General features: G+C 43.9%; 1 protein-coding gene across 1 annotated transcript in view; it reads left to right on the top strand.

Annotated features, from left to right (window-relative positions):
- AMMECR1 (AMMECR nuclear protein 1) overlaps window positions 1–26,047 on the top strand; it is a 164,072-nt gene extending 138,025 nt beyond the window's left edge. The window contains exons 4-7 of the mRNA XM_066581722.1: window positions 3,535–3,649; window positions 7,593–7,683; window positions 13,428–13,524; window positions 19,605–26,047. Coding sequence (XP_066437819.1) covers window positions 3,535–3,649; window positions 7,593–7,683; window positions 13,428–13,524; window positions 19,605–19,719 — 418 coding nt within the window. The 3' untranslated portion in view covers window positions 19,720–26,047. The remainder of the gene's footprint in view (window positions 1–3,534; window positions 3,650–7,592; window positions 7,684–13,427; window positions 13,525–19,604) is intronic.
- The last annotated feature ends 1,005 nt before the right edge of the window (window positions 26,048–27,052 follow it).

The following is a 27,052-nucleotide window of genomic DNA, read 5'->3' as shown; positions in this document are numbered from 1 at the left end:
GAACTTTCTCTGCAGTTGTAAGAACTGCAAACAGTTGTTGGCTGTAGCATTGTGTCCCGGTAGTTGTGGTCCCGGCAGCCATCATTAGCTGCAGCTGTAACGCCCCATGTCCATGGATGAAGACATCACTGCGATAGGAGGATTGGACATGGGGACCCTGGTGGTACAAGACGTTGGCAAGGAGTATATTGGGGTTTTAATCCTTTCCAATCCACTGTCTGACGTCTGAAGACATTCTGATTAAAGGCTGTACAGCACCGATGTCGGAAGATGTCTGGTAGGGTATTCTTACTGTATATTACTAGCCGGTCTGTTGTTGTCCTCTCCAGCATGTCCCATACTGCAGTAGTGGCTCTAGCCAGCAGATGGCGCCATTGTATAATGGCAGAAAAAGTAAAACCCCTAGGAAACCCTGAATCCAATATTGGATTGCAAAGGGTTAAAATAACGAAGCCCTTGGACACTATTTTTGCTGGTAGTTGAGGTGCATCTCCTTAGCTGCATGTGTTGTATAAAGGTCCCGGGCTTCTGGTACGGTCCTCCTCCTAGCGTAGCTGTCGGTGGGTTTGCTGTATGAAGGCCACATTTGCCCTTGGTGAAGAATGGCTTCTATTTACAGACTGGGTCGGTTTAGCTGGATGCTTACCGGTGACTTAATGGATTTGTAATTACAGTTCGGAAGGATAGGTCACAGGTAAGTGCTCTCGAGAGAAGCAAAGTGCAGCTTGTCTGGTTAGTCTGCATGTGGGGGCATTCCAGGTCAGGCTCCTCGTACGAGCCGACGTGGAGCGTCATGCCATGTCTGATCTTGGCACGGTCTGCTGACCGTATCTGTAAGCATTATAAAATGGTTATACGCTAATGGCGCCAAATTAAAGGATTATTTTAGAACTGTAGGGTTTAGTTATTACTACATTGTAACGGAATGCAAACTACTGTAATTATGTGACAGAACTGCAGTTTTTTTTTAGACTTTTTCTTTTGGCTACAGTTAGGGCTTCTTCGCACGGCCATGAATAGAACCCATTGATTTCAGTGGGTTTGTTCTCATAAGTACATTTCGCCAGCAAGTGAAAAAAAGTAGGACCTGCTGTATTTTATTGCGTTTTGAGCAGCAAAAGTCTCATAGACTTCTATCGGAGGTGTGCAACTACGCAAGGGAAAGAGTGAAACACTGCACAGAACACGGAAAATAACATCCGGACCTCATTAGTCTAATTAGCCTTTTACCGTGTGTGCGCCAAAAGCACAGTAATATGTGCAAATCTAGCTCTTCCAACTGTGCAAATACACTGTGGCGAGCAGATTTGTGCATACAGTCATGTGACGCCGCCATTACTAGGACCGCAGTTATAAACTAATGTACTTGCATGCTATTTCTCTACATGCAGTTCTGCCACAGGATTACTACCCCAGTCTGTAAGAGCTGTTCTGGTCTTATTGTGCCTTGCAGGGTCAGTCTGTGCTTACTTCTGCAAGGAATGATGACCGCATCCAGCTCCATGCGTAAGGCACCAGCTGGAAGCACCTATCGTGCCCCCCCCCCCCCAAAAAAAATAAGCCCTAGCCTGTTTTTTTCTTCAGGATTTTCAGGTAGGCTTGAAATATAAGCCCTATCCTGAAAATAAGCCCTAGCTACATTTCATTACAAAAAAAATCTATAGGAATACATTACTCAGCAGACTCTGTCCAGGTCCCTCCCGCTGCTTTTCAGAGCCCTGGTGCGGTTCCCTCAATCCTCGGCCACCCACACAGGATCACTTCCGTTTTACAGGATGCGTAAATCCTGCCTCCACGAAGCGATGGCTGCGATTGGTTCTTTGAGCGCTGCAATGAGATTGGCTGACTAGCGCTCAAAGAAGCCATCATAGCCATCGCTTCAAGGAGGCAGGATTTACTGAATTGAGTGAGCCGCTGCTTAGTCAATTCATAAACCCTGCCAACACTTAGCGATGGCTGTGAACAGCGCTCGAACAACCAATCCCAGCCATCGCTTCGTGGAGGCAGGATTTATGAATTGGCTGAGCGTCTCAGCCAATTTGCAAATCCCACCTCCATGATGCCATGGCTGGGATTGGCTGAGCCACTGCGCTTGAAGAACCAATCACAGCTGGTGGTATTGTACCTTGTCACCACCCCTAACTTCCAGTGGTGACAAGGTAGCAGCTGTCAAAGAATGTAGTAACGCCCCCAGCTTCTGATTGGCTGGGGGGGGCATTACTAAATTCTGACTGGGCAGGAGGACCGAGGCAGAGGCACCAGAGAAGACCGGCGGAGATTCTGAGACTGTATGAACACAGGGCGGAGGCTGGGAGCGCCAGCACACGCAGAGGTGACACAGTACTCCAAGTGCCATGCTCAGACAGGAGGACGACCGCGGCAACACTCCGAGCGGCAGGTGTGGCAGAAGCGGCGGCAGAGCCTCACTGACATCTGAACCACAGCAATATCGCACCCCATAAGTGAGTGGCGGCTGCGGAGCTGACAGGCGCCATAGCGCCAGCAAATAAATGCTAGGATGGAGCAGTGAGGGAGCGCACAGTCAGCTGCAGCATCTGTACTGCTTCTGCCATGGTTAGGGGTTAGTTTTCCTATTAGGCTTACATTTGTAGCTGTTAGGGCTTCTGCATTTTCAGCTAATAATGTGAGTCTAATAGGAAAACTAACCCTAACGATCCAGGACATTGCAAAAGCAGTACAGATGCTGCAGCTAGGACCTTCAAGGACATTACTAAAGTCACCAAAACAGGAGCTAGGAGTGTGACGGGGCGTTCCTGCATGCAAGCCCTGGCAAACCCCTAGCTTCCTGGTGGTGACGAGATACAATAATACCATCACAGCCATCACTTTGTGGAGGCAGGATTTATGTTTCTGCTGGAACCACGTTGGGGCTCTGACATTCCCTCTTTTGGGGCAAAAATTAAAGACTCTGCCTTATTTTTGGGGAAACACGGTAGCTGCCATGTAACAAGCCCCAGTCGTCGGCACAAACTGCTTAGTCTTTGTTTTGGCCTGGAAGACTTAGATTTGTTTAGCCCTTATTTAGCAACAACTCGTGTGAAAATACCTAGCAGTAAACTGAAACTATAAATAGTTGAAAACCGAAACTTCTGTTACTCCTTCCATGCAAAGCCTAAAAAAACAGTTCTCCACATCTATATAAATGTGGCCTGCAGAAACATCTGGCCACGGTAACCTCAACCTAATTACATGCTGGTTTCAGTGAAGAATGTTTCAATGCATTTTTAGTTTCAGACTAAAGACATTATTATTGGAGGGGACGTTTGGGGGAATCTCACATTCTGTCAAGTCTAATAGTTTGCGGGTTCCTTCTTTTGGTTTTACTCCTCTGTACATTCTCATCCTATTCATCCTCCTCGTGTAGTTGTGTATTATGCCAAAACCTTCGCGGTTAAGTAGAATGTTCCCAGACCAAGACACTGGGAAACTTGTAAGCACGGCGTATTCTTGACTCGCTGCTCACAGAACCTAAAACTTTTTTTTTTTTTTAATGTATTTTTTGTTTTCTTGCAGTGCCCTTAAAGATAGCCGTTTTCCCCCAATGACGAGGGATGAGCTGCCACGGCTATTCTGCTCAGTGTCTCTGCTTACAAATTTTGAAGATGTATGTGATTACTTGGACTGGGAGGTAAGAGATGAGACGTTTTAATAAATTATTTCAAATCTATACTATGTATTTCTGCGTTCGTTATTTGGCGGCACAGGCAGGACGCACCTATTGCAGTCTCGTGCACACCGTTTTAAAGGAAGTCAAAACCGTGCCACCATATATACAGGGGTGGACAAAATATGGAAACGCCATACGAAATGCATGGGATTTTAATCGTTAGCGCTGAGCTGGTCTTTTGACCCCTGCTTGGCTGAGAGCTTTCCTGCCAAATTTGTGTTTTACTTCACCTCTTGCCCTGCTCTAGGTGGTTTTGGGAGCCAGCTGGTAACAGCAGTTAAAGGGGTTGTCCCGAGGCAGCAAGTGGGTCTGTACACTTCTGCATGGCCATAATAATGCACTTTGTAATGTACATTGTGCATTAATTATGAGCCATGCAGAAGTTATAAAAAGTTTTATACTTACCTGTTCCGTTGCTGGCGTCCTCGTCTCCATGGTGCCGACTAATTTTCGCCCTCCGATGGCCAAATTAGCCGCGCTTGCGCAGTCCGGGTCTTCTGCAGTCTTCTATGGGGCTCCGTGTAGCTCCGTGTAGCTCCGCCCCGTCACGTGCCGATTCCAGCCAATCAGGAGGCTGGAATCGGCAGTGGACCGCACAGAAGAGCTGCGGTCCACGGAGGAAGAGGCCATCTTCAGCGGTGAGTAGAGAAGTCACCGGAGCGCGGGGATTCAGGTAAGCGCTCCGGTGAGCTTTCTTTACCTCCCTGCATCGGGGTTGTCTCGCGCCGAACGGGAGGGGGGTTGAAAAAAAAAAAAACCCGTTTCGGCGCGGGACATCTCCTTTAAGTAGCTCAAACCCCTGACCAATAGAACCTTGTTGCTCTGGTAGATGTTCACTTCCACCCGGCAGCATCTGTGTCTTATTAACTCCACTTAAAATTGGTTGTTACATGTCTTATTGAAATAGGATTTATAATCCCATGTAAGGCATGGTGTTTCCATATTTTTGTCCACCCCCTGAATATCCAAGATATGTCAACATTAATGGAAACCTGTTAGAGATCACTGTATGACAGAGCAGTAGCCGTTGGCTTTTAGTTTCTATTCTGGCTGGCAGTTTATGTTCTCATCACCAGCACTTCCGCAAGTTCCACCCCCCCCTCCCCATTGATTGACAGCCCTCCCGTATACAGTATTTTATATGCTGCGAGTCAGTGAATTAATGTCTGCACCTCTTATGATTTCCAGGAATAGCAGGATAAATAACTCGACAGCTTGTATAATTTCTCTGACGTATGCTGCGCTCAGGGATTTGGCTTAATCTCATCTGATATACATTTTGTAGCCGTCCAGCTGCTTTACACTCATTGATGGTTCTTCTATGGAGATCCCCAGCTTTGTCGTCCCTGCTTTCATTCTAGCTGTAGCCCAGATTATATCTGCACACCTCCGTAACCTGGGGAGCTCATCCATTCCTGTTGGTAATAAGAGGCGACTCCTCTCTGTGCCAAAGGGATACTAAATCTAAAGTTTCTTTTCTCACTTTGTATTCAGCTGCGCAGCAGTTAACTGTTGGCTCTAATCAGACACTTCGGGCTACAGCTGTATCTCCATAGACGGAGGATAATGAAGAAATACAGTGATCCCTCGCTATATCGCGGTTCAGGGCATCGCGGATTTTAGAGAGACCATATAGAATTCTGTTTTTCGCTATAGCGCTGAATTTTGCGGTACCTACAGGAAATACAGTACGCCATTAGCGCTTGCCAATGCGAGATTGTACACGGCACACTATTGGCTGATGGAATGTGTTCTATATCCTGGGCGCTGATTGGCTCACTGATCGTAGCATGCTGTTCGTTGCGTGTAAACTGCCGTCACTAAAACACACGTGATTCATTCACTTTTGCGATTGTTTGGCAGTTCACCCGACAGATTGACTTGTGTAAATATAACACCGCTACTTCGCGGATTTTCACGGTATCGCGGGGGTTACGTTCCAGAGACGAGGGATCACAGTACCTTTCTAATTCCACACCAGTAGACATATCTACATAGGCAGTAAGACTGGGCACACTTTAGATGGCTTTCAGCTAAATGCTTGTTTAGCTGACAGCTGATCTGACTGATCCTGGGGGTAAGCATGCATGCTCTACCTGTCCAAGTGTGCTGATTTATGGCGCAGAAAGCTGGTGGCTATATGACCGGGCGAGGGGGATCGTAGATTTCTGACAACCTTTTGTAGGCTGAATTTTAAACTGCGTTTTCCTTGAACTTTGCTCTACGAGGGCTGCTATGATGTCACACACTGCAAGCGTAGGAGAGCAGGATCCATTCTGTAGCTCTATGTAGCAGCGTGGAGGACATTATACACCAGTACTACGCAGTGTAGAAGTGAATCTAGGACTGAGGTTAGATAAAACACTTGGGCCGCCTGCAGGCGGCCGGGTCGGAGCCGGCTGCGAGAATTCTCGCAGGCGGCCGGGTCGGAGCCGGCTGCGATAATTCTCGCAGGCGGCCGGGTCGGAGCCGGCTGCGAGAATTCTCGCAGGCGGCCGGGTCGGAGCCGGCTGCGAGAATTCTCGCAGGCGGCCGGGTCGAATCCGGCGGCGAGAATCCTCGCAGCGGGACCCGACCCGAGCCCCGGCGGCGAGAATCCTCGCAGCGGGACCCGACCCGAGCCCCGGCGGCGAGAATCCTCGCCGGCGGGACTCGCCTGCTCCTGCGGCCCCAGCTCTTTTGTGTCGGCTGCCTGCGCATGCGCAGACCGGAGCCGACGGCCGGGGGGTGATATTTCTGTGCGGGGCTCAGAAATAGAGCCTGCTGCAGTTTGTTTTCTGCGCGTGATTTCGCGCAGACAAACCGCGGCCTTCTGCATAGGATTGCGTTTTCTAACGCAAGCCTATGGCAGCTTCCACGGGTGGAAATTCTGCGGGGAAAGCCCGCCGCAGAATTTCCGCCCGTGTGCAGGGGGCCTTACTATCTCCCTCCAGCAGCTGCTACCTCCCCTCTCCTTTGCATAGACTTCTATAGGCAGCAGCTGTAATGTGATCTGTGTACAGGTTTTAGCAATACATTCAGGGTGCATTTACATTGGATGGTTACTACATCAGGGGAGAAAAATACATGCGTCTCTGCGGCGGCAGTTTTGCCTTTTTTTTTTTTTTTATTTTTATACTGGACACACAGAAAACCGCATGCAATTTTTCTGATGAGGTTTTTGGTGCATCTTTTACTGCCATCAAAACCGCCCTTTGTTGAATGCCCCCTCCGAGTGATGAGTGCAGGCAAAGAAGTGCCTGATAAGTGGATAAAAGATATTTTTCTGATATGTATTACAAAGTTTCTAATATTCATTTGTATTATTGATTTGTGAAAAAAAGATTAGACGTTTAGTTACTTTTTAAATAACACTGACTGCAAGTAACATCCAACATTCTGCCGCCTGTCCACGGGCGTGATTTCGCCGCCGGTAAATCACCGGCGAATCACGCCGTCTGAAGCTTTCCATAACATTGCTATGGAAAGCGCCGGCCCCATGTCCACGAGCAGAGAATCATTGCGATTCTCCGCTCGCGGCAGGCAATTTGCAGCATGCTGCGAATTGCCACGATTCTCCGCGGTCAGCCTATCTATCAGATAGGGTGACAGCGGAGATCCGTCTGTCGGCTCCTACTCCCGCTGTGGGATACCGCAACGCCCGTGGACAGGCAGCCTTAGACCGCTTTCTTTGTATTACTTTATTTAGTTCCTACCTCTGTTCTTTCTGCAGAACTTTGACGGTGACCTTGCTGGGCCTCGGGTTTAACATGCACACTCCTTTTTTCTTTGCAGCGTTAACTTCTAGAGGACAAGCACAGGACAAAAAGGGGCCCAAATCCTGTGTGACCTTCCACGCCACACTAGAATTATTGTTGTATTCTCTCTCCTGAAATATACTAACCAAACTACCGGTTTCTTTCAGGTGGGTGTACATGGCATTAGAATAGAATTCATCAATGAAAAAGGATCCAAAAGAACCGCCACGTACTTACCGGAGGTTGCAAAGGAGCAAGGTCATTGATGCACTTTATTTCATAACAATTGGTTAAAGAGTTTAAAAAAAAAAATACATACAAACCAAAATACAAAATGTGACCTTGCACTGATGTCAGATGGTGGATCAGATTTTAATTGTAAGGCTTTTATCTTATACTAAAATCTAATGTAATATCTTGTATGTGTTTTGCTATACTAACGCTATTCCTCTATAGGTCAGTAGGAAGGTAAAACTTACAAAGCCAAATGCAGGCGGAGTTGTCGGCTCTTAAAGAGGTTCTCCATTCAAAAATGATCAATCTGGGTGACAGAACAGGTTTTAAGTGCATTTGTGACAGTGTCTGCTATGCTGCCGCCTAGTCAAAATGTATGGATGGAAAACTTCTTTAAGCCTGTACAAGTAGGTGCAGAAGTAGAGGGAGTCACTATACAAGTTCGAACTAATGTTCAGGGCATCTCCTGTGGCCCCCATCCTCCAGAAGCACTACTGCCGAAAACACATGTTCCATCCCTGCACCCCATACCTGGTTGTCTGTTGTACTCTAAAGTCTCCTCTGTATATTGCTCTCTTCCACGCAGTGTAGACACTTGTCTGATGCTTATCGGGCACCATCTTGCTTTTACTGTTTTCTGTGCTATCAATCCCATGATGCATCAGCACAGTATTACATGAGCAGTACCGTCTTTGCCTGCTGGGAGGCTAATGTAAATATTAACCTCTACATTCACCTAAATAAGCCCAAGTGTATAGTCATGGAGGGTGAACTATCATCTTCTTCATTATAGCTGTGTGACAGGAGCCTCTAATAATCAGCAGTAATATTATAAGAGTTACTGTCTCCCCCTGAGAACGGCATGTGTGATACAGTCCATGTGATTTTATCATACAAAGTTCTGGTGACAAAGCTCTAGTGACTTCTTGAGAGAACAGAAAGGCAAGTAATTCCCAGGGGATCCCCATGGGACTGCATGGCCCACCTGATGGGAATTTTATTCTTCTTTTTAGATAGAAAGTATAACTAAACAGGCTAATATACTAGCTGATTTATGTATACCGGGGGGCTGGTTATATAACGAATGTCTCTTTAAAACAGACTTGATTGGCACATATTTTCTTTAAATTGCCCTTAATGCTATTTATACATGTATACTGATTTAGTCCCTCCGTGAATACTCTTTAAGGGGAAATGCTCTATACACATAGCTTGGTTGACAACCGTTTTATGTTGATAGCTTGAAGCGATAATTTTAAAGGGAATGTGTCATCAGAAAATAGACCTTGGTAAACATATAAAGAGTTGTGTGTTGTTCTTTTTTCTTCTATTTTCTATTTAACCCTTTCCAATTCACTGATGTCTGAAGACATTATGATTTAAGGCTGTACAGCTTCGATGTTGGAAGACGTCCATCGGGGTTCTCTTACTGTATATTGCCAGCCGCTCTGCTGTTGGAGCCTATACGTGTCACCTCATGCAGTACTGGCATTAGCCAGCAGATAGCACTGTTGTGTAACGGCAGAAAAAGAGTAAGCCCCCTAGGAAACCAGGATACAAATTGGATTGGAAAGGGTTAAGAGAAAATCATGCAGTTTTCACTCTGTATTTATCTCATATACACTTTATTCTGTAGTGAACACTTACCTCATCAGGCAGGATCACAATGATAGATAGATAGATAACCTAGGATCCACCATTCAGATTAGGTGATAGTCACAGCTCACTCCTACCCCTTCCTACGCAGGTCGCACAGTATGCCCACAATACTCTCCTGTAGAGGTCAGTTCTTTTCAGATTCATGCAGGAGAAAATCCAGCTCAACCAGTACCTAGAAAAAAATAGTATAAAATCAAAAACCTTTAATTAAAAATGTATTAAAAATAGTTTGATGTAAGACCACAACACGCCATGGTGTCACTATTCCCTCTTAATTGCTTTTTGTTGCCATGTTCATAGCCCCATAACTTTTCAGTTTTCTGTTGGTAGGGTTGTGTGAAGGCTTGTCTTTCGCAGGTTAACCTGTAGTTTCTATGGACACCTTTTTGGGGTACATGCAGCTTTTTGATTTGCTTTTTATGGATTTATTTTTCTTAGACATAGGGAGACCATGATGGATAAATAATACATTATTTTAATAGATTTTGTCAGTACCGAATATGTTTTACTTTTTTATGTTACGTTTTTTTTCAAAACTTTTATTAGTTTTGATTACAAAAAATTACTATCAGTTCCTTTTTTTTGTCCTAATAGGGGACTTGAACCCATGATCATCTGATCACTTATACAATATACTACAATACTTCAGTATTGCAGTATATTGTATTTCTGCAGGCAGCCTATTAAAGAGGTATTCTGGAGAAAATTTTCCTAACATTTCCACTTATTGCCGTTATTCCAAACCTCACCTAAATAGTTTAACTGAACTCCAGTACCTTTTTTGCCGATCAGCGCCACCGCTACTTTCCATCCAGCTTCAGATTTCCACATTATTTTAAACGGCCCCTAGGAGCAAAAACTACATCTCCCACAATGCCCCATTTCCAGTTACTGATGAGTGCGTATTCACAACTGTACAAACTGTGTCGTCATTACAGAATTTGAAGGCACTGAGCGTGCCTGACCAGTAAAACAACGGAGTATACAGGACGTAACCATTAGTAACCAATGGAGAACTAAGCAGGGAGGGAACCACAGGTAAAGGAATATCTCTGCAGCTTTGTAAAACAAATTATAACGTTTTTTTATTGCAAAATTACATGTTATAAAGCATATAAATTTCACTTTGAACCACTGGAATACCCCCCTAAGTCAAGTCACGTGCACATCTTAATAGACAACTACATGACAGCCCTGTGGGGCTTCACCAGGACCCAGCTCTCATGACTCTTAAAATCGCACCTGCTGCTGCTATCTTATCAGTTCATAATATCAAAATGATACTTCGCCCCCTGGGACCTCTGTGTCCTCTTCTAAAGCCTATACATGTCAGCTGCAATAGTATACATAGAAAGAAGTAATGGTATTCTGCTGTTATGGGTGTTGGTCATTTGTCGTCCACACGTGCCCTTATTGACTCATGCTAACGATTGCCATTGTGGTTTTGAGCCACTGAACAATCATGTAACATTGTTTGGATGCGCATTCATCTAAAACGACTGTCATGCGTACATCCCTGATATATTAAAGGTGACCCGCACTGTAGTGACCATGTGCAGCAATGGGATGCAACTGAAAGTGAGGAGGCACAGATTAGAAATTAGACAGCGAGGGTGATGAATGAGTGGAACAGGTTGCCACAGGAGGTGGTGAGTTCTCCTTCAATGGAAGTCTTCAAACAAAGACTGGACAGACATCTGTCTAGGATGATTTGGTGATCTTGCATTGAGCAGGGGGTTCGACCCGATGGTACTGGTGTTTGCAAGCCAAACATTCCCAGATTTAATTGTTCCTCATAGGACATTATTTGCAGACCGATCACCATCTTGGTAACTCTTCTCTGAACTTGCTCCAGCTTGTCTATGTCTTTTTTAAAGTGGGGTGCCCAGAACTGGACACAGTATTCCAGATAAGATCTGACTAAGGAAGAGTAGAAGGGGGATAATAACCTCACGTGATCTTAGACTCTACGCTTCTCTTAATACATCCCAGAATTGTGTTTGCCTTTTTGGCTGCTGCATCACATTGTTGACTCATGTTCAGTCTGTGATCTATTAGTATACCCAAGTCTTTTTCACATGTGCTGCTGCTTAGCTCAATTCCTCCCATTCTGTATGCACTTTTTTCCCCCTTTTTTGCTCACATGTCGGACTTTGCATTTCTCTGTGTTAAATACCATTCTGTTAGTCGACGCCCACTGTTCAAGCTTGTCCAGATTTTTTTGCATCCCCTCTCTCTTCTCTAGTTGGCGAACACACGCGTCAGAATATGATGGCCTTCTATGTATACTAATGTAATGAAACATGCGAAAATCATAGAAGAGACAGACACCCCGAGGGGTGAGAGTATAATTAATATTGATGCTATACACATGTGCTCTGACCACTTTTGATGTATTTTGACCTGGTGCAATTAATTATGCGGGTTGTTAGGGACCTTCACTATTGAATTCAATAGGAGCCGTGCCTGCACTACCAAACTGATACAGAGGAGCTTCCAATACTGTCCATACGAACAGCGGGCCCAGCGATCAGCGGATTGTCAGGTGGTATACCAAGCAGCAGACCCTCGCTGATACACTGTTGATGACCTATTCTAAGGATGGGTCATCAGTAGAGATGAGCGAACCTACTCGGCCACGCCCCTTTTTCGCCCGAGCACCGCGATTTTCGAGTACTTCCATACTTGGGTGAAAAGATTCGGGGGGCGCCGTGGATGAGTGGGGGGTTGCAGCGGGGAGTGGGGGGAAGAGGGAGAGAGGGCTCCCCCCTGTTCCCCGCTGCTACCCCCCGCTCCGCCACGCCTCCCGGCGCCGCCGCCCCCCCCCCCCCCCCCCCCCGAATCTTTTCACTTGAGTACGGAAGTACTCGAAAATCGCGGTGCTTGATCGAGTAATTACTCAAAACGAGTATATTCGCTCATCTCTAGTCATCAGTAGTAAGTCATTCACGGTTTATATACATAGTTGACACTTTCACTATATTATGATCGATACATAATCATGTGACTGATTTTAATGTTTTGCATTGTGATGCTTTAATAGTAATAGTTTGCTGTGTATAAATCTTGTCACATTTGCACTGCTGTATTGCTTGAGAGCCGACACGCTCTTCAGTGGAGTGCTGCCTAGATTTCTGTTCTACATTTACAAGGGTTTGGTCCGTGTCCTGGGTAAGACTCGCACCTCCATATTTTTAGGTTTCCTGTGCTGCTGCCTTGCACACAAAAAATAAAATAAAATGATGACACATTCCCTTTAAAGTTTGGATATACCAGCTGTCAAACCCTTTCATGTAATCTCAGACAACCCATTTAATGGGCCGAGTGGCCCTGGGGATTCACACAGCCCATAATTAGATTATAAATATAGCGATTAGATCAGAAATAGTCTGTGGCTTGCAAGTAGCAACAGGAGCGGGAGTGAAAAAAAAAAAAGAAAAGAATGCAAGATGGGTGCTAAGACTACATTTATACCATCTGTGGAGTAAGTAGCCAGTAATGAAAGGTGGAATGTCCCTTGGCACTTCTTGTATTAACTTGCTGCTAATTTGTCTCCCACTGTGCAACACGTGCATGAAAACCGTTGTATACAGAATGTGTTGCTCATGAGACTCATCATGACTGCATTTTGTTGCCAGTGACGCCGAATATTTTATGCTTTTGTTTAAACAGCCCAAAATGTTGCAAACTGCTTCTTCTGCGTAAGAGACTCGTGGCTTCAGTTTTTTTAAAAAGTGGGGTTACCACAATGCACCCTTCCTTATTCAGGAGCCCAAAGGTATATGTATTCCTGTTACCAAAATCGCAGACTGCCAGAATACAGCTTGTCCAAATGACAATGTTTCATTGTGTGATTTAGCCGGTAAGGGTCTCCTGTAATAAAACAGTGCACTTGTCGCATATAGCAACTAATCCGTCGCTGCAGTGTAGTATCGTGTCGCTGCAGTGTACCTAGTGGAAGCTAGAAGTAACCAGCACAGGCTTAGTTTAAAAATATCCCAGAAGTAGTTAAAAAAAAAAAAAAGTTTAAAAACTGAAAGAAGTTCTAGAAATAACGCTTGCCGGTTTTACGGACACGAGAACCCTGCTAATACTGTTTACTTCTGTAGGTTGGGACCACATACAAACCATTGATTCCTTATTGAGGAAAGGTGGATACAAAGCTGCAATCAGTAATGACTTCAGGAAAACTATTAAACTGACCAGGTACGGCCGGGCTGCGGATACATTGTGGCGTGCTGACATAATGCAAAAGTTCCAAATGAAACTTCATTAAAGGAACAATGGCTGTATTGTTTCACCTCAAGTAGCACTGAAGGCTCTCGCCCCGCTTGTCCTCGTCTTAAAGGGGTTTGCGATGTCGTAAAATAAAGCTTATTTATTGTTATACTGTTTTTGCCAATATGCTTTTCACTTTCATAATCTTTCAAGATCTCTGCTTGCAGCTATTCAGTAGTAACTTTCCTTGCTTTCTTCCATGTGTGATCGTCTCATGACTGGGACAGATTTTGTACATGCTGGAATTAACCCCTTAACGACCGCCGATACACCTTTTGACGGCTGTATTACAGCCGACATCCGGCGGCAACAGCTGTGATGAGCTGCGTGGCTCATCGGGGCTGTTAACCTTTTCAATGGCCTAAAGGAGGTTTGGGGGTTCCGTACGGCCCCCCCGCGATGAGATCGCAGGGAGCCATGTGGATGTCATGGCAGCCTGGGTCCTTCTGAAAGACCCCACGGCTGTTGTGGCAGAATGCCTAGCAAGACATGCCCATGGGGTTGCTTGATAGACTGCCTGCCCGATAGCAGTATGATGTAATCCTATAGCATTACATCATACTGCAGGAGCGATCAAAGCATCGCAGGTTGTTGTCCCATCAACAAAAAGGTAAAGATAACAATAAAGTTAAAAAAAACAAAAAAAAAACTTTTGCCATATTTGTAATAAAAAATGTAAATAATAAAATATACATATTTGATATTGCGGTGTCCGTAAAAGTCCGATCTATCAAAGTAACGCATTATTTACCCCGCATGATGAACATCGTCAGAATAAAAAAAAAAAAAATGACCGCCAGAAGTGTGCTTTTTTTTTTGGTCACCCTGTCTCCAAGAAAAAATGCAATAAGAAGTGATTTAAAAAGTTATATGTATTCCAAAATGGTACCAATAGAAACTACAGGACGTCCCGCAAAAAATGAGCCCTCGCACAACTACATCAACGGAAAAATGAAAAGGCTATTGCGCGCAGAAGATGGCGGCAGAAAATGTTAAAAAAATTAAATATCTTTAAAAAAAAAAAATACAAGTAGTACAGCAAAAAAGAAAACTCTTGCGTTTGGTATCATAGTAATCGTACGGACCCATAGAATAAAGTTGGGCCATCTTTGTTGCAGTGTGTGCGCCGTAGAAACAAAGCGCACTGAAAGATGGCGGAATTACTCCCCCCCCCCCCCCCCCCCTTTTTAGTTTTTCAGTACATTATATGGGACATTATATAGCACCATTGAAAAATACAACTCGTCCCGCAAAAAACAAGCCCTCATACAGCGACGTCGATCGATAAATAAAGGCGGTGTTTTTTTTTTGTTTTTTTTTAAAGGGGAAGGAAAAAACGAAAATGGGGGGGGGGCTGTCACTAAGGGGTTAAACAATGAAAGTTCCTATTGAATAACGGTGAATGGAGATCTTGGAGAATATGTTGTAAATTGTATATATGCTCTTTATTATGCAGTGGTTAAACATCAATTCCCGAAACTGGAGTATCTTTCATGGAGTTATCACCATCTTGGCTAGTTATGGCCGGAATGTCCATACTCCTCTGTATGTAGTGGCCGAAGTACGGAAACCGCCAACAAGATTGTGCCACACGGTTTCCGTAACTCCCATATAAGTGAGTCGCAGTTATAAATTCGGCCTGCTGCGCTGCTTCTGTCATTTGGGAGGCAGAAATTGTGTAGTGCGGCCTCCTTGGCTGTTTCCTTACTCCCGGCCTCCACGTACAGCCGGACTGAGGGGAACGCGGCTTGTCATTTATGTTTAACCAGATGATACACCCGGTTTTATGAAGAGCAGTCGTGGAATGTACAAAGTGGGCCTTACTATCATACTGCTGAGGTAAAATAAAAGCTGCGCTGTGATTGGTTACCATTTCTTATACTGCTGAGGTAAAATAAAAGCTGCGCTGTGATTGGTTGCTATGGGCAACACAGATTTTCTTTTGGACAGCTTTGATAAGAAATGGTAACCAATCACAGCGCAGCTTTCATTTTACCTCAGCAGTATAAGAAATAAGAACCAATCACAGCGCAGCTTTCATTTTACCTCAGCAGTATAAGAAATGAAAGCTGAACTCTGGTTACCATTTCTTATACAGCTGAGGTAAGATGAAAGCTGCGCTGTGATTGGTTATTATTTCTTATACTGCTGAGGTAAAATGAAAGCTGCGCTGTGATTGGTTATTATTTCTTATACAGCTGAGGTAAGATGAAAGTTGCGCTGTGATTGGTTACCATTTCTTATCAAAGCTGTCCAAAAGAAAATCTGTTTCCCATAGCAACCAATCACAGCGCAGCTTTCATTTTACCTCAGCAGTATAAGAAATGGTAACCAATCACAGCGCAGCTTTCATTTTACCTCAGCTGTGAAAGAAATGCAAGCTGAGCTGTTTTAATTCCGCCAGTATTCGTCGCCGGGTGCTGACGCACACTCATGCAAAATTTCACTCAAATCGGACCAGAACTGCGGATTTGTATCCGACACAAACAGATTTAGCATTTTTTATGTTTAAAATTTGTGACAGAAATTGGCATAAATGATACCAGAAATCTACGTCCGTTCCTACCTGGCATAAATCTCGGCGCATGTGGAGCTGAGATGTGCCTAATGTATAGAGGCGGGCACCATGTCATGTATGAGGTGCTTCATGTGCCGGAAGAAATTATGCCAAGAACCTGGTCTTGGTGAACATCCCCCAGTAATCCGTGGCGGCTGTGGTGGTCCTTGAGACGGCAGCCATGTTTTTGTAGTCCTGGACAATCCCATTTATAGACTCTACACCCGACCTCTTGGTTCCAAAGTAATCTGCGTAAAAAAAAACCAACAATATTGTGCGTGCAATTGTGTATTCAATGCGGTTTTTACACACCCCATTCATTTCAAAGGGCGATTGAGTGCGTGCAATTAGCACTAAAATGCCGAAAATAGGACATGCTGCGTGCGATTTTCCGCGTATAGAATACTTGCCACAAAGGTGCTAGTGTGAAAGGCCCCATTGAAATAAATGCACTTTAGTGCTATGTATTTTGCGCACGCATAATACGCAGCAGAACGATCTCGTGACCGTAAGGCCTCCCTCACACGGGCGTTTTTTTTTTATAACTGCGATTAGCACAACATTTAAAATGCCGCAGTATAACGCTCATATTGAAATCAATGGTCCCTCGCCGACCTGATCGTGGCACTGGACAGCTCTTTCCAGCTCCGTGATTTTCAAGCGCTGTCTGCTATCTTTGACCTTTTAGCGCACTTCACCCGTCACGATGGTTGGGTGCGCTAAAACGCTGTGGGGCGCAGGGAGCTGCGACCGAAGACCAATGTAAAACCGCAGCACTTTGTCACGTCTGTGTCAGGGTGCCTTCACACTTGCGGTCGCGATATCGCTGCGTTTTTGTTTTTTTTTACGCGAATGTCAGTGGGACTTTCTAATGTTAAAAAAAACACATCGCACAAAAATCACAAAGCACAAACTTGCGATTTTCGTGCAATGTGTTTTTCAACATTAGAAAGTCCCATTAACATTCGCGTTTAAAAAAAAGTGTGAGAGTGTGTGGGGGCCCTGAGGGTACTTTTACACATAATAAATATCGTTCGCCCCAGGGCAAACAATGACAGTTTAGACACAGATGAAAGAGAAAAAAAACGGATTTAACAGGACCGCTCAGTATCAGTGAATGACTGAACCAGCGCTGGTTAAACCGAACGATTAGAAAACGCGCCAATGATGATTTTTATGCCTGTGCAAAATGGTAAGCGAATGAATGATCGTTGGCCGTGTTTACACGGGACAATTAGCCTTCATTTTCACTATTCATTCCATGTAAAGGAGCCTTTAGGTCACTTTCGCAGATAAACCCGGCAAAGCGCTGCGATTTCAAATGCGCCACGATTTCTCTCGCAGCTCCCTGCGGCCAACAGCGTGTGTTAGCGCACCCCATCGTTGTGATGGGTGATGAGATGTGCTAAACGGCCAAATTTGGAACAGACTCTGCTCGAAAATCGTGGCGCTGGAAGGCTCTATCCAGTGTCGCGATCAAGCGCATGTCTGCAAGGCCCCATTGATTTCAGACACGCCCTGCAGGACCCCTGCTGATTGCCACAACGACCAGTCCGCATCCCTCACTTTTCACGGGCACCACATATCCACATGGGTGGCTGACGCCTGTACGGTGTTGGAACGCTACTCAGGGATGAGCCATCTGTGTCTGAGCGTGCTTTTTCACGGACCCGAATAATTGATCAAATGAGCAGTTATGGGGGACTGTCAGTCCGTGTAAACACAGGACCAAATAGGGCGAGTGAGCGACAATTGCTCACTTGTCAATCGCTTGGTTTTTAGCTTGTTTACATAGGCAGAAAGTCAGTTGGTTTTTAAACAGGTAGTTGCTCAACTGTGAGCAACTGCCTGTTCACTGTGAATAGTCTGGTGGCCCGAAGAGATCTCGGTCTCCATTCCGTGAGCAATCATCACTCCTGTGTGAAAGCCCAACAGACGTCCCATGTAAAAGGACCCCAAGTCCTAGGAAACCAGTTGGACGGGGGGTTTCACACATAGGTGGCGCTATCAGAACTCTTTGTAGAGATCCATCAGAGCTCAACCTGTATATTACTAAAGCAGCTACGCAAATGAAAGCAGTTTTCCTTTTTAAACGGTTTTGATGAATGGGGCCCCGAGTTGTCATGATGCCATGTATTTCCCTGCAAGGAACGCTGTGGCCACATATTGGGTCAGTAGCACTGCAAGACGCTTGGTTGCGGCACATACACCTCACATGCCAAGCTTATTCATCGAGCCTCCATACTGGTATATAGTCAGTATGCAGATGGCAAATAGGCTTATGCAGTATTACGACATTTATCCCACTCGGCTACTCTGTACACCACATGCGGCCACCCGACATCAGATTGTCCCTCCACAGGACTACCATGTAATGCCGCAGTGCCCGTATTGTTGGCAATGCGTGCTGCTGTCATTTCGTTTAATCCACCCGAAGGCCAGCTTCACACGACCATATTTGCGCACACAATACACAGTGAATAGAACCCGTTGATTTCAATCAGTTCGTTAACTTGCGCATATTTTTCATGCGCATTTCGGCCACGCAAACAAGATAGAACATGCTCTATTTTTCTGCAAATTTTCTCACCAAAGGCCCCCATGGAAATCCGTGCGGGGTGCGCAATACAAAAGGAAAAACACTGCGGCATTTCCAGCAAAAAAAAACAGCTCTGGAACTAATTGGCCATTTCAATAGGTGCGTTTGTTTGCCGCACGCAAATGAACATCCCTGCGGGCAGAAAAAGTCTAGTAAATACGTTGACAAGTGTGCAAAAAAAAAAAAAAAAAACCTTGTTCATAGCACAAAAACATAAGACATGCACAATGGCGAATACATCCATGTGACCCCCGACATAAGAGAAGCCACATTGTGTAGTTCTACCTTATAGCGTAAATGTGTGACAGCCCGGAGAATGTCTTCTAGATGATGAATACTTTGGCTGTCAGTGAAAGTCTGACTACTATGGAGATAGTAAAGCTCTCTTAGTGTGGCGGATTAGCACAGTTAGCCGGGGCCTGTATACTTTTGACACGTCCAGTATAAGCCTGTCTGCTGCTCTGGTTTCACTGGGGCTGCCCTTGTCCTGCCCTGACCTACATTCACAGACTTCATTACTTGCCAAGCTGTTGGTTAAGTTTCATCGCACTGAGGGATTTTGCCGGCCGATCAGCTTACTGATCCGAATCGGGTTTTCTTTACGTTACATTCACCTCCCCCCTCCTCTCTTTATACACTCTGTAAAGCGATCTATGTATTTACACGGAGGCCACATTCCTGTCCTTTAAGGACTTTGCCACTGAAACATTAAATATCATATAACCTGGGAAGTTCTGATCACTTACTTGGCATGACTTCTAACGTACTTCTATTATGTACTGAGCAATCGCATCGCGTGCCGCTTTCTCTTATGTATAACCTGTTCTTTTTTTTGTTTGTCTTTCTGTACAGATACCGTAGCGAGAAGATGACAATGAGCTATGCTGAATACCTTTCACACCGTCAGCACCACCACTTTCAAAATGGCATCGGGCACCCCCTCCCACCATACAACCATTATTCCTGACACTGAGCCGCATGACCAGTCACTAGACCTCTCAGCAGAACTTTTCCCAGGGGACCCAGCTCCCTCTTGGTCTAGCTATCTCTATTATTGTACAATTTTATGATGATTGTTTCCGTTGTCCTGTTTAGACTTTGCTTTACATGGCAGCGCTAACCAGGGCAACGGGTGGGAAGACATATTAAGTACCCACAATGTTTTTTTTTTCCTATTTTTTTATTAGAATTGTTTTGAGCTACTGAGTTTTTTGCAGCATATACATATATATTTTTTTCTTTTTACATTTACTTCTTACATTTTACAGTTTTTTTGTGGTTTTTTTTTGCTAACCTATAATCCCTACTGATCAGGGTTTCTCAATGAATGTGGATGGAAGGACATGATAAATAATGAAGGATCTGTGATCGACATAAGGATAAGAGTTCTATGTTTTGTGCTTAGCTAGCTAGTGTCTGGTACATATCATTACGTTCTTTGTGGGCGGGGGGGGGGGTCCTTTATCAGTATAACCCTTTTCAGAGTCTGCTTTTGTTGCGTCACAAGTTTTGGGTTTTCTCGGAAAAGATGTTTTTTTGGTTTTTCTTGGCATTTCCATTGATTTTCCGAATCTTATTAATTTTTAAAAAAGGGGGTTTTCCAAGCATTTAACTCCTCCTCAACCAATGGGATGGGGTATAAATGTCCGATCGGTGGGGGTCCACCCACTGTGACCACCACGGACCACGAAATCTTCCTCCTTCTCCCATATGAATGGGAAGTCGGTCAAGCAGCACTTAGTTCATTTTGGTAGTCCCATTGGGATGAATGGAGTGGCAGCTCCATTCATACGGGAGGAACGTGATTGGTGTGGGTTACAGGAGTCTGATCCGTACCGATCGGATGCTTATACTTGTCTCCTGTAGATGGGGTAGGAGTTTAAAACTTGGCACAACCCCTTTAAGGTCATACATTTTGTCTGGTTGCTTGTCCATCAGATGAGTATTTAAAGTGATGTTGTTGACATTTTTCCATTTCCGTGTTTGGCTGGTGACCTATAACTGAGCTGTTTACAGGTAACGACAGCACAAGACATAGAGGCATATGATGGAAACGCTATACTTGTATTGGTCAAATGTTTTAAACCCTACCTCAGAATCGCCTTGCAGTGTTAGATAACATGCTTTTGTATAGTTAACTTGGTTATAAAAAAAAAAAAATTGTTCTGTTATTGCTTTAATGCACAATGTTCTACCTATCTGGTGTGAGCTCCATCATCTGTCACATCTCATGTATGCATTTCTACCTTACAATCTCTGTAAATGCCAAGGGGGTTTCATGCTGCTGAAAGCATCTGTCATTGCTAAATTGTATCTATGGCTGCTTTTTTTTTAAGAATTGCAACTTGGATTCCATTGGCCCATCTATGGTAGCATTGGGCTATGTTTAGAGAAAAGGCGCCAAGCGGAGTGTTGAGTTATTGGAACATGACTACCGTTGAGCTGGAGGGGTCTTCGAGGTTCCTGCTCTTGGTCCTAATGTTGGCGGACGATGAGCAGGGTGTTGGCTCGTTGGCACAGAATGTGCTTTTTTTTTTTTACTATAGAAGTCTTACTTTACTGTTCTGCTCAAGTGCCATTAGCCTTATCATAGCTTTACAGATCGGTTGGGCACAGAGTTCGTAGACTTGGTCATCGCTGGTGACGTCTGACGTTTTCGACATGGAGAAAGCTCAGTTGGCCGCTTTTAAAAGCAGAATTCGAATGCTGGAACCATTCGAGCATTGCAGTAAGTGAGGTTAAATCAGTTATTGAGGCTCACAATAGGAGGATTCCTTAGATCGTGCTTGTCTGTTCTAGTGGCCAGGGTTTTTTTTTAACCTCCATTGTAGCCAGAGGGGCTTATACTGAGACAGCATCGTAAGCCACTCTTGCTGCAAAGGTTGGGTTTACTCTTCAGTGGTTCCTTCATCCACATCATTTTGCTCAAAAAATTGGTCATCCTCACTGCTGCTGACAACAGTAGCAGGGATCGCTTCCCCTGTTTGGATGCCTTAAATAATTCACATGCTGCCAGCACATACTACAGAGGAGAGATTTTGGTGTCTGAGTAGCTATCCAAAGTTTGTCAGACCAATACATTGTATGTTCTCCTGGCAACAGGAGATATCGGGGATGTAATTTTTTTTTTCATCTCTCCGTTCCCCCCCATACTCAGGTGCACGGAGTAGAGAACTTTTTTCTTTTTTTTTGTAACTTTTTAAATTTTTTTTTTTTGGTTCTACCCTTTGTATCATGTAACATTTGAAGGGAGTTAAAAAGTGGTTTCTCGCAAAGAGCCCGGTCTCCCTTCACCTTTTTTTTTTTTTTTTTTTTTTTTTTTTTTTTAGTCCTTTGTTTTACCCCCACTAAACAAAGTGAGCACAAATGAAATTTTGCTGCAAAAAAATCTGTTTTTACCAATACTGGCACAGCAAAACTTTTTTGATTTTGTTGGCGCAGGTTGCACCATTCTTTCATGAATGAGCTTTAGAATTTCCTTTATATTTTTTAAACTCTATGTATTTAAAGGTGCTAATCATCCTTGCACAAGGTCCCGTGACTGGTCATGCCAACTCCAAGATCATATCAGATTTTTACTAATTCTCGATATATGCAGATGTTCTACAGATGTTTCTTACTTGTGTAATAATGAGATATTGATGAAATGCCAATCCTGCAGGTTTTGATAGTACAAGGTCAGCAATACTTCCCAGCATGGCTTAGGGGAGATCGAAAAAAAAAAAAAAACACAAAAAAGGATTGTTTTGTGTGTCCTTTTGTATACAGCTTAGTGCAAAAATGCATCTGTCTCTTAGTAGCTGTTAATTATCTTTAAAAAAAAAAAACATAAAAAAGAAAAAAAACTCTAAAGATTGTTATGCAACTGGGATGGTGGATTACTTCTGCAGCCAAACTTGATACTCAAAACCGAAGTCTACTGACATGTTGAGGTGTGAAAGCCATTAGCCCCAAGATTTCACGTTGAGCTGTTCGCCAGGATCGTCCCTCTGGATGGCCAATGCTCAGCTGTTTGTTTCCCCTTGTCCGGTTCTGCGGGATTGAGATCCGATGCGGCTCTCCAGTGTGGGAGGACTTTGTCCAAACCGCTTCCTCTATGCTGTATACACACTGGCCAGTGCAACTTTGGTCAGTGGAAAAACTGTTTTTCGTGCTATTTTCATGTGCATGAAAAATGTGCATTTTTTTTATTGCGCATTTTCCCTACTCTGCACTTCCTGTTTAAATTTTTTTTAAGGGCCCATTGTAACCTGCATTTAAAAGTCACATGGCATGTGATTTGTCATGCTTTTTTTTATTTTTTTTTTAACACTCCCGTAGAAGAAAATTAAGCAATTTTTGAAAACAAAAATAAGGCATGCAGCGGTTTTCCTAATTCAGGCTAGCGGTCCGAGGGAGAAGGCGCTCGTGTGAGTTAACCCATGTAAATGGATGGGTTCTTTTCTGTACAAGTTCTATCCATCTCGGAATCGCACTGCCCATTTGAATACACCCCAAGTTAGTCAGCGTCCTTGGCCACTGAGTGTGATTTGGTTATAGTGACCCTTCGGTCCTGGATAAACAACGCTGCATGTAATGTCAGAGGGTCCTTTTACATGGGGCAGCCTTTCGGGTGCAGATGCCCTACAGGTCGTGCCAGTGCTGATGACCCGTGTGCTTTTACACAGGAACGATCATCGCTAGTGGATGGAAATGGAGCTAGCTGGGGATTCTCCAGCCCACCCGCCTCCATTCACAGTAAACAGGCAGTCGTTCATCGATGAAGGACTGCCTGTTTACACTGGCCGATCTGTCGTTCAGTTTTTATACATGCAATTACTGATCGCCAAACAAATTTACCGTTCGCCGTTTACCCGTGTAAAGCGGTGCTTAGACGAACTATGGATACTATTGTGTGCATCGGGTAGTCAGAGAAGAGGTGTGGCCATCTTTGTCCAGGACTGGAGTGTCACTTTAAGGACTCGCGTATGTTGTCTACGTATTACGCGCATATCTTTTAAGCGCATAATATGTAGTCAAGCGTGTATTTACTGTATATTTTACGCACCAAAATAGCACATGCTGCGGTTTGTTTTTTTTTACGTGCAGAATGCGTGATCTAACAAAGGTCTGAATGGCCCGGTGTAAATAAATGGGCTTTCAGTACTGTGTATCACGCAGCCCAAGTGCGAGTCAGTTCTTAGTGGAATCGGACTTTAAATCATTCTCTTCTCCCTCTTGTGAAGTTGAAGTACAGTCTAGAGAGGAAGCTGCAATGCGGCTCTGCTAATGATTTGCTTCGCTAGTTGTTACTATACGGAACCCACATAGCCCCCCGATAACGCACAGAACTGACATCCTTAGGAGTGATCCGATGGCTTCATGTGAGTCCATGTAACGTTCCGAAGCGTACATTGTGTACTTCATACCAGACAATCCAGCTATGCAATTACTCACAGCTAAACCGGTTTCTTTTAATTTTTTGGTTTTATGTTTGCCGTTTCGTTATTACCCAACATTTTTAGGTTTATTTTTGGTTTTTTTTTATTCTATAAAGTGATCCTAATCAAAACCATTAATGTTTTAGAAGCACATACTGAACCATTTAGCTGGAATAACTTCGTTTTCATATTTTTTTTAAATTAAATCTTGCAAAGAATGTATGCATTTTAATCCCTTAATCCGTGTTCTCGTCTCGCCCGTGTCTACCGTGGCAAAGACATTCGCCAGCTCATCTGTCACGTGTTGTCACTTTTTTGTGATTGCTGCCATCTTTGTCTTCATAGTAGTAACCTACGCTGCCTGCTGGTCATACAAGAGTACAGCATTTGATTGCAGAAGACTTTTTTTTTTTTTTTCGGTTTGTACCGGTCAGGAACCATCTTGAATTGGTTCTTGTCCTTCAGTACGAAACTACGCTGCTAAGAAAAGGCTGCTGTGTCATGGAAAGTGAAGTCGTCGGCTTTATACGGTGCGCACACAACAAGCACAGACAAATGCCGGTGTGCGCAACTCCTCGAGTTATCGGGAAGGAGCCGACCTGCCCTCTCCCTCCCCCCCAAGCAGCATGAGCACATCTAGAGCGATGCACCCCTCACTTGTATAACATTCTTCTTAGTGCTAGTCTTTAATTGTGCAGGTTTCTTAAAAAAAAACAATTAACAAATAGTAAATCTGTCTGAGATAGATTACATCTCTTATATGTTAGACCAAACCAAAGAAACCTCTGGCCATACTTTAAATGCTGCTCCTTAAAGCCTTTTTGTTCTATCAAACAATCCTGCAGGATTAATAATGTGTTAATTTTCTTTTTTTCTTTTTTTTTGTACAGTTTCTAACAGATTTTTTTTTTTCTAGTGATGTTTAAGTGAATCAAGTTTATTTAAGGAGACTGGATAAATGCATCCTCTGTATAAATAAACTGATAACTTTTTTTTTTTTTTCCCTGTTCATTCTTTTGTCTAAGGAGCCCTTCTTGTGTGCCTCTGAGAATTAAAGGGTTCCATGTTACATTCATTCTTAAGACCAGCAAAGATTCTTTCTATAAGATGATTCTTTTTTTTTTTTCTTTTTCTTTTTTTTTATATTACTGTTCCGGGGAAAAAAAAATAAAATAAAAATAGTAAAAAAAATAAATAAAAATAAAATAAAAATTCTATATATAAAACACTTTGCGCTGGACCCAGTAACTAAGCTGGTTGAAAAACGCACTGAGAAAATGAACTTATGTTTGAAACTTTTGTATAAAACATACAATGACTGTTTTTGTATATCAAAGTTGATTCTTTTTTCAGAAATTTTTTGGGATCTAGTTTCTAAGTTTAGTGTTTTTATATGTTACAGAATAAATTGCTTTGACTTATATCACCAGCTTGATGTCAATGCACTGGTGATCACCTTCACAGCTCAAGAGCCTTGGAATGCATTGTAGAGCAATGTCTTGTGGGCTTTCTTCAGCTACGAAGGACCTATATAAAGTGGGCCACGCGGCTGCCTGGCGTAGCTGTGCCCCCATAATTTCTCTACTTAACTTGATTACAAATTACATCACAAAGTACATGCCCCTCTCCTTTCCATTATACTAGATCCTTCCCTCCACATATAGTTGCTATTAGTGTGAAACTGTTATAATGGGCATTTTATTATGATAGGTAAGGTTAAAAAAAAGGTAAAAATGGAGAAAAAGGCAAAAAAAAACTATATATAGAAGGTTATTTGTGGGTCTGTGAGCTATGGCTGTGGAAAGATATTGTAGTAGTTTTAACACTATTGTTACCTTTTAAATTACCCAAATAAAATATGGAAAAAGACCGATAGCTGCTGTTCTTGACTTTATTTTGTGAGCGTTTTTGGTTACTTGTAAAATCTTACACTTGATGGATTGGAGTAATGGTGGATGCTAGAGGGTCGGTGAGGATTAAGGCCCTCCCTCACACATGCGCTTTTTACTGCCGCGGTATAACACTCCCATTGGGTTCAATGGGGCCTCACGGACATGCGCTCGATCGTGGCATTTTCTAATGCTGAGATTTTCAAGCGCGGTCTGCTCTGTGTTTAGCGCACCTCCTCACCCATCATAATAATGGGGTGCACCAAAGCCCGCTTTCGGTGCAAAAAAAAGTGTTCTAATATGTTGATTTTGGCACTAATGCCAACTTGCTGATTTGGTGGGGGGCATCATTGCTGCGCCCCCTTCCCCCCCAAGCTTTCCAGTGATCTTGAAAACAGGGGTCCTGTTTCCCCATTCTAGCAGTCAGAGTAGACTCTCCACCCCCCAACCCCCCGCAGTGACATGAGAATGAATGGCGCACTGGCTGAGCATGTGTGATCAGTGTTCTATTCATTTTAATGGAGGGATAAATACCAGAGCACTTGCTACTCGGCTATCTTGGTAGCCTCATTGAAAGTGATTAGCGTAGTAGCATGCTTGAGTGACCTGCACTACATTCAATCTCTTCACTGCAGGGGTTCCATAAGCGCACAGTGAGGAGGACTGGAGATACAGGACCCCTATTCTCTGGATCTATGGGGGTCTCAGCAGTGAGAACCCCACCAATCAGCAAATTACCCCCTATCCTATGGCATTGGAAAACAAACTTGGTACAACCCCTTTAAGACCATCTCCCTGTTCTGGCTCATGCAGGGGGATTTTTTTAGCAGGATATCTCGCATCCTCTAAGACATATGATCAGGCATTACCTTAAAGGGGTTCTGTCACTAAACAAAAATTGCTATAACTATCTATTTCTCCCCTTCACCTCCAGCTGCCTGATTCTTCTCCTTCCTGTGAGGTTACGTACATTTGGTTGGTAGTCTTCCAA

Source organism: Eleutherodactylus coqui, chromosome 10, assembly GCF_035609145.1.
Source record: "Eleutherodactylus coqui strain aEleCoq1 chromosome 10, aEleCoq1.hap1, whole genome shotgun sequence".
NCBI classification, from domain to species: domain Eukaryota; kingdom Metazoa; phylum Chordata; class Amphibia; order Anura; family Eleutherodactylidae; genus Eleutherodactylus; species Eleutherodactylus coqui.
This window is presented reverse-complemented; position numbering and strand designations above follow the sequence as displayed.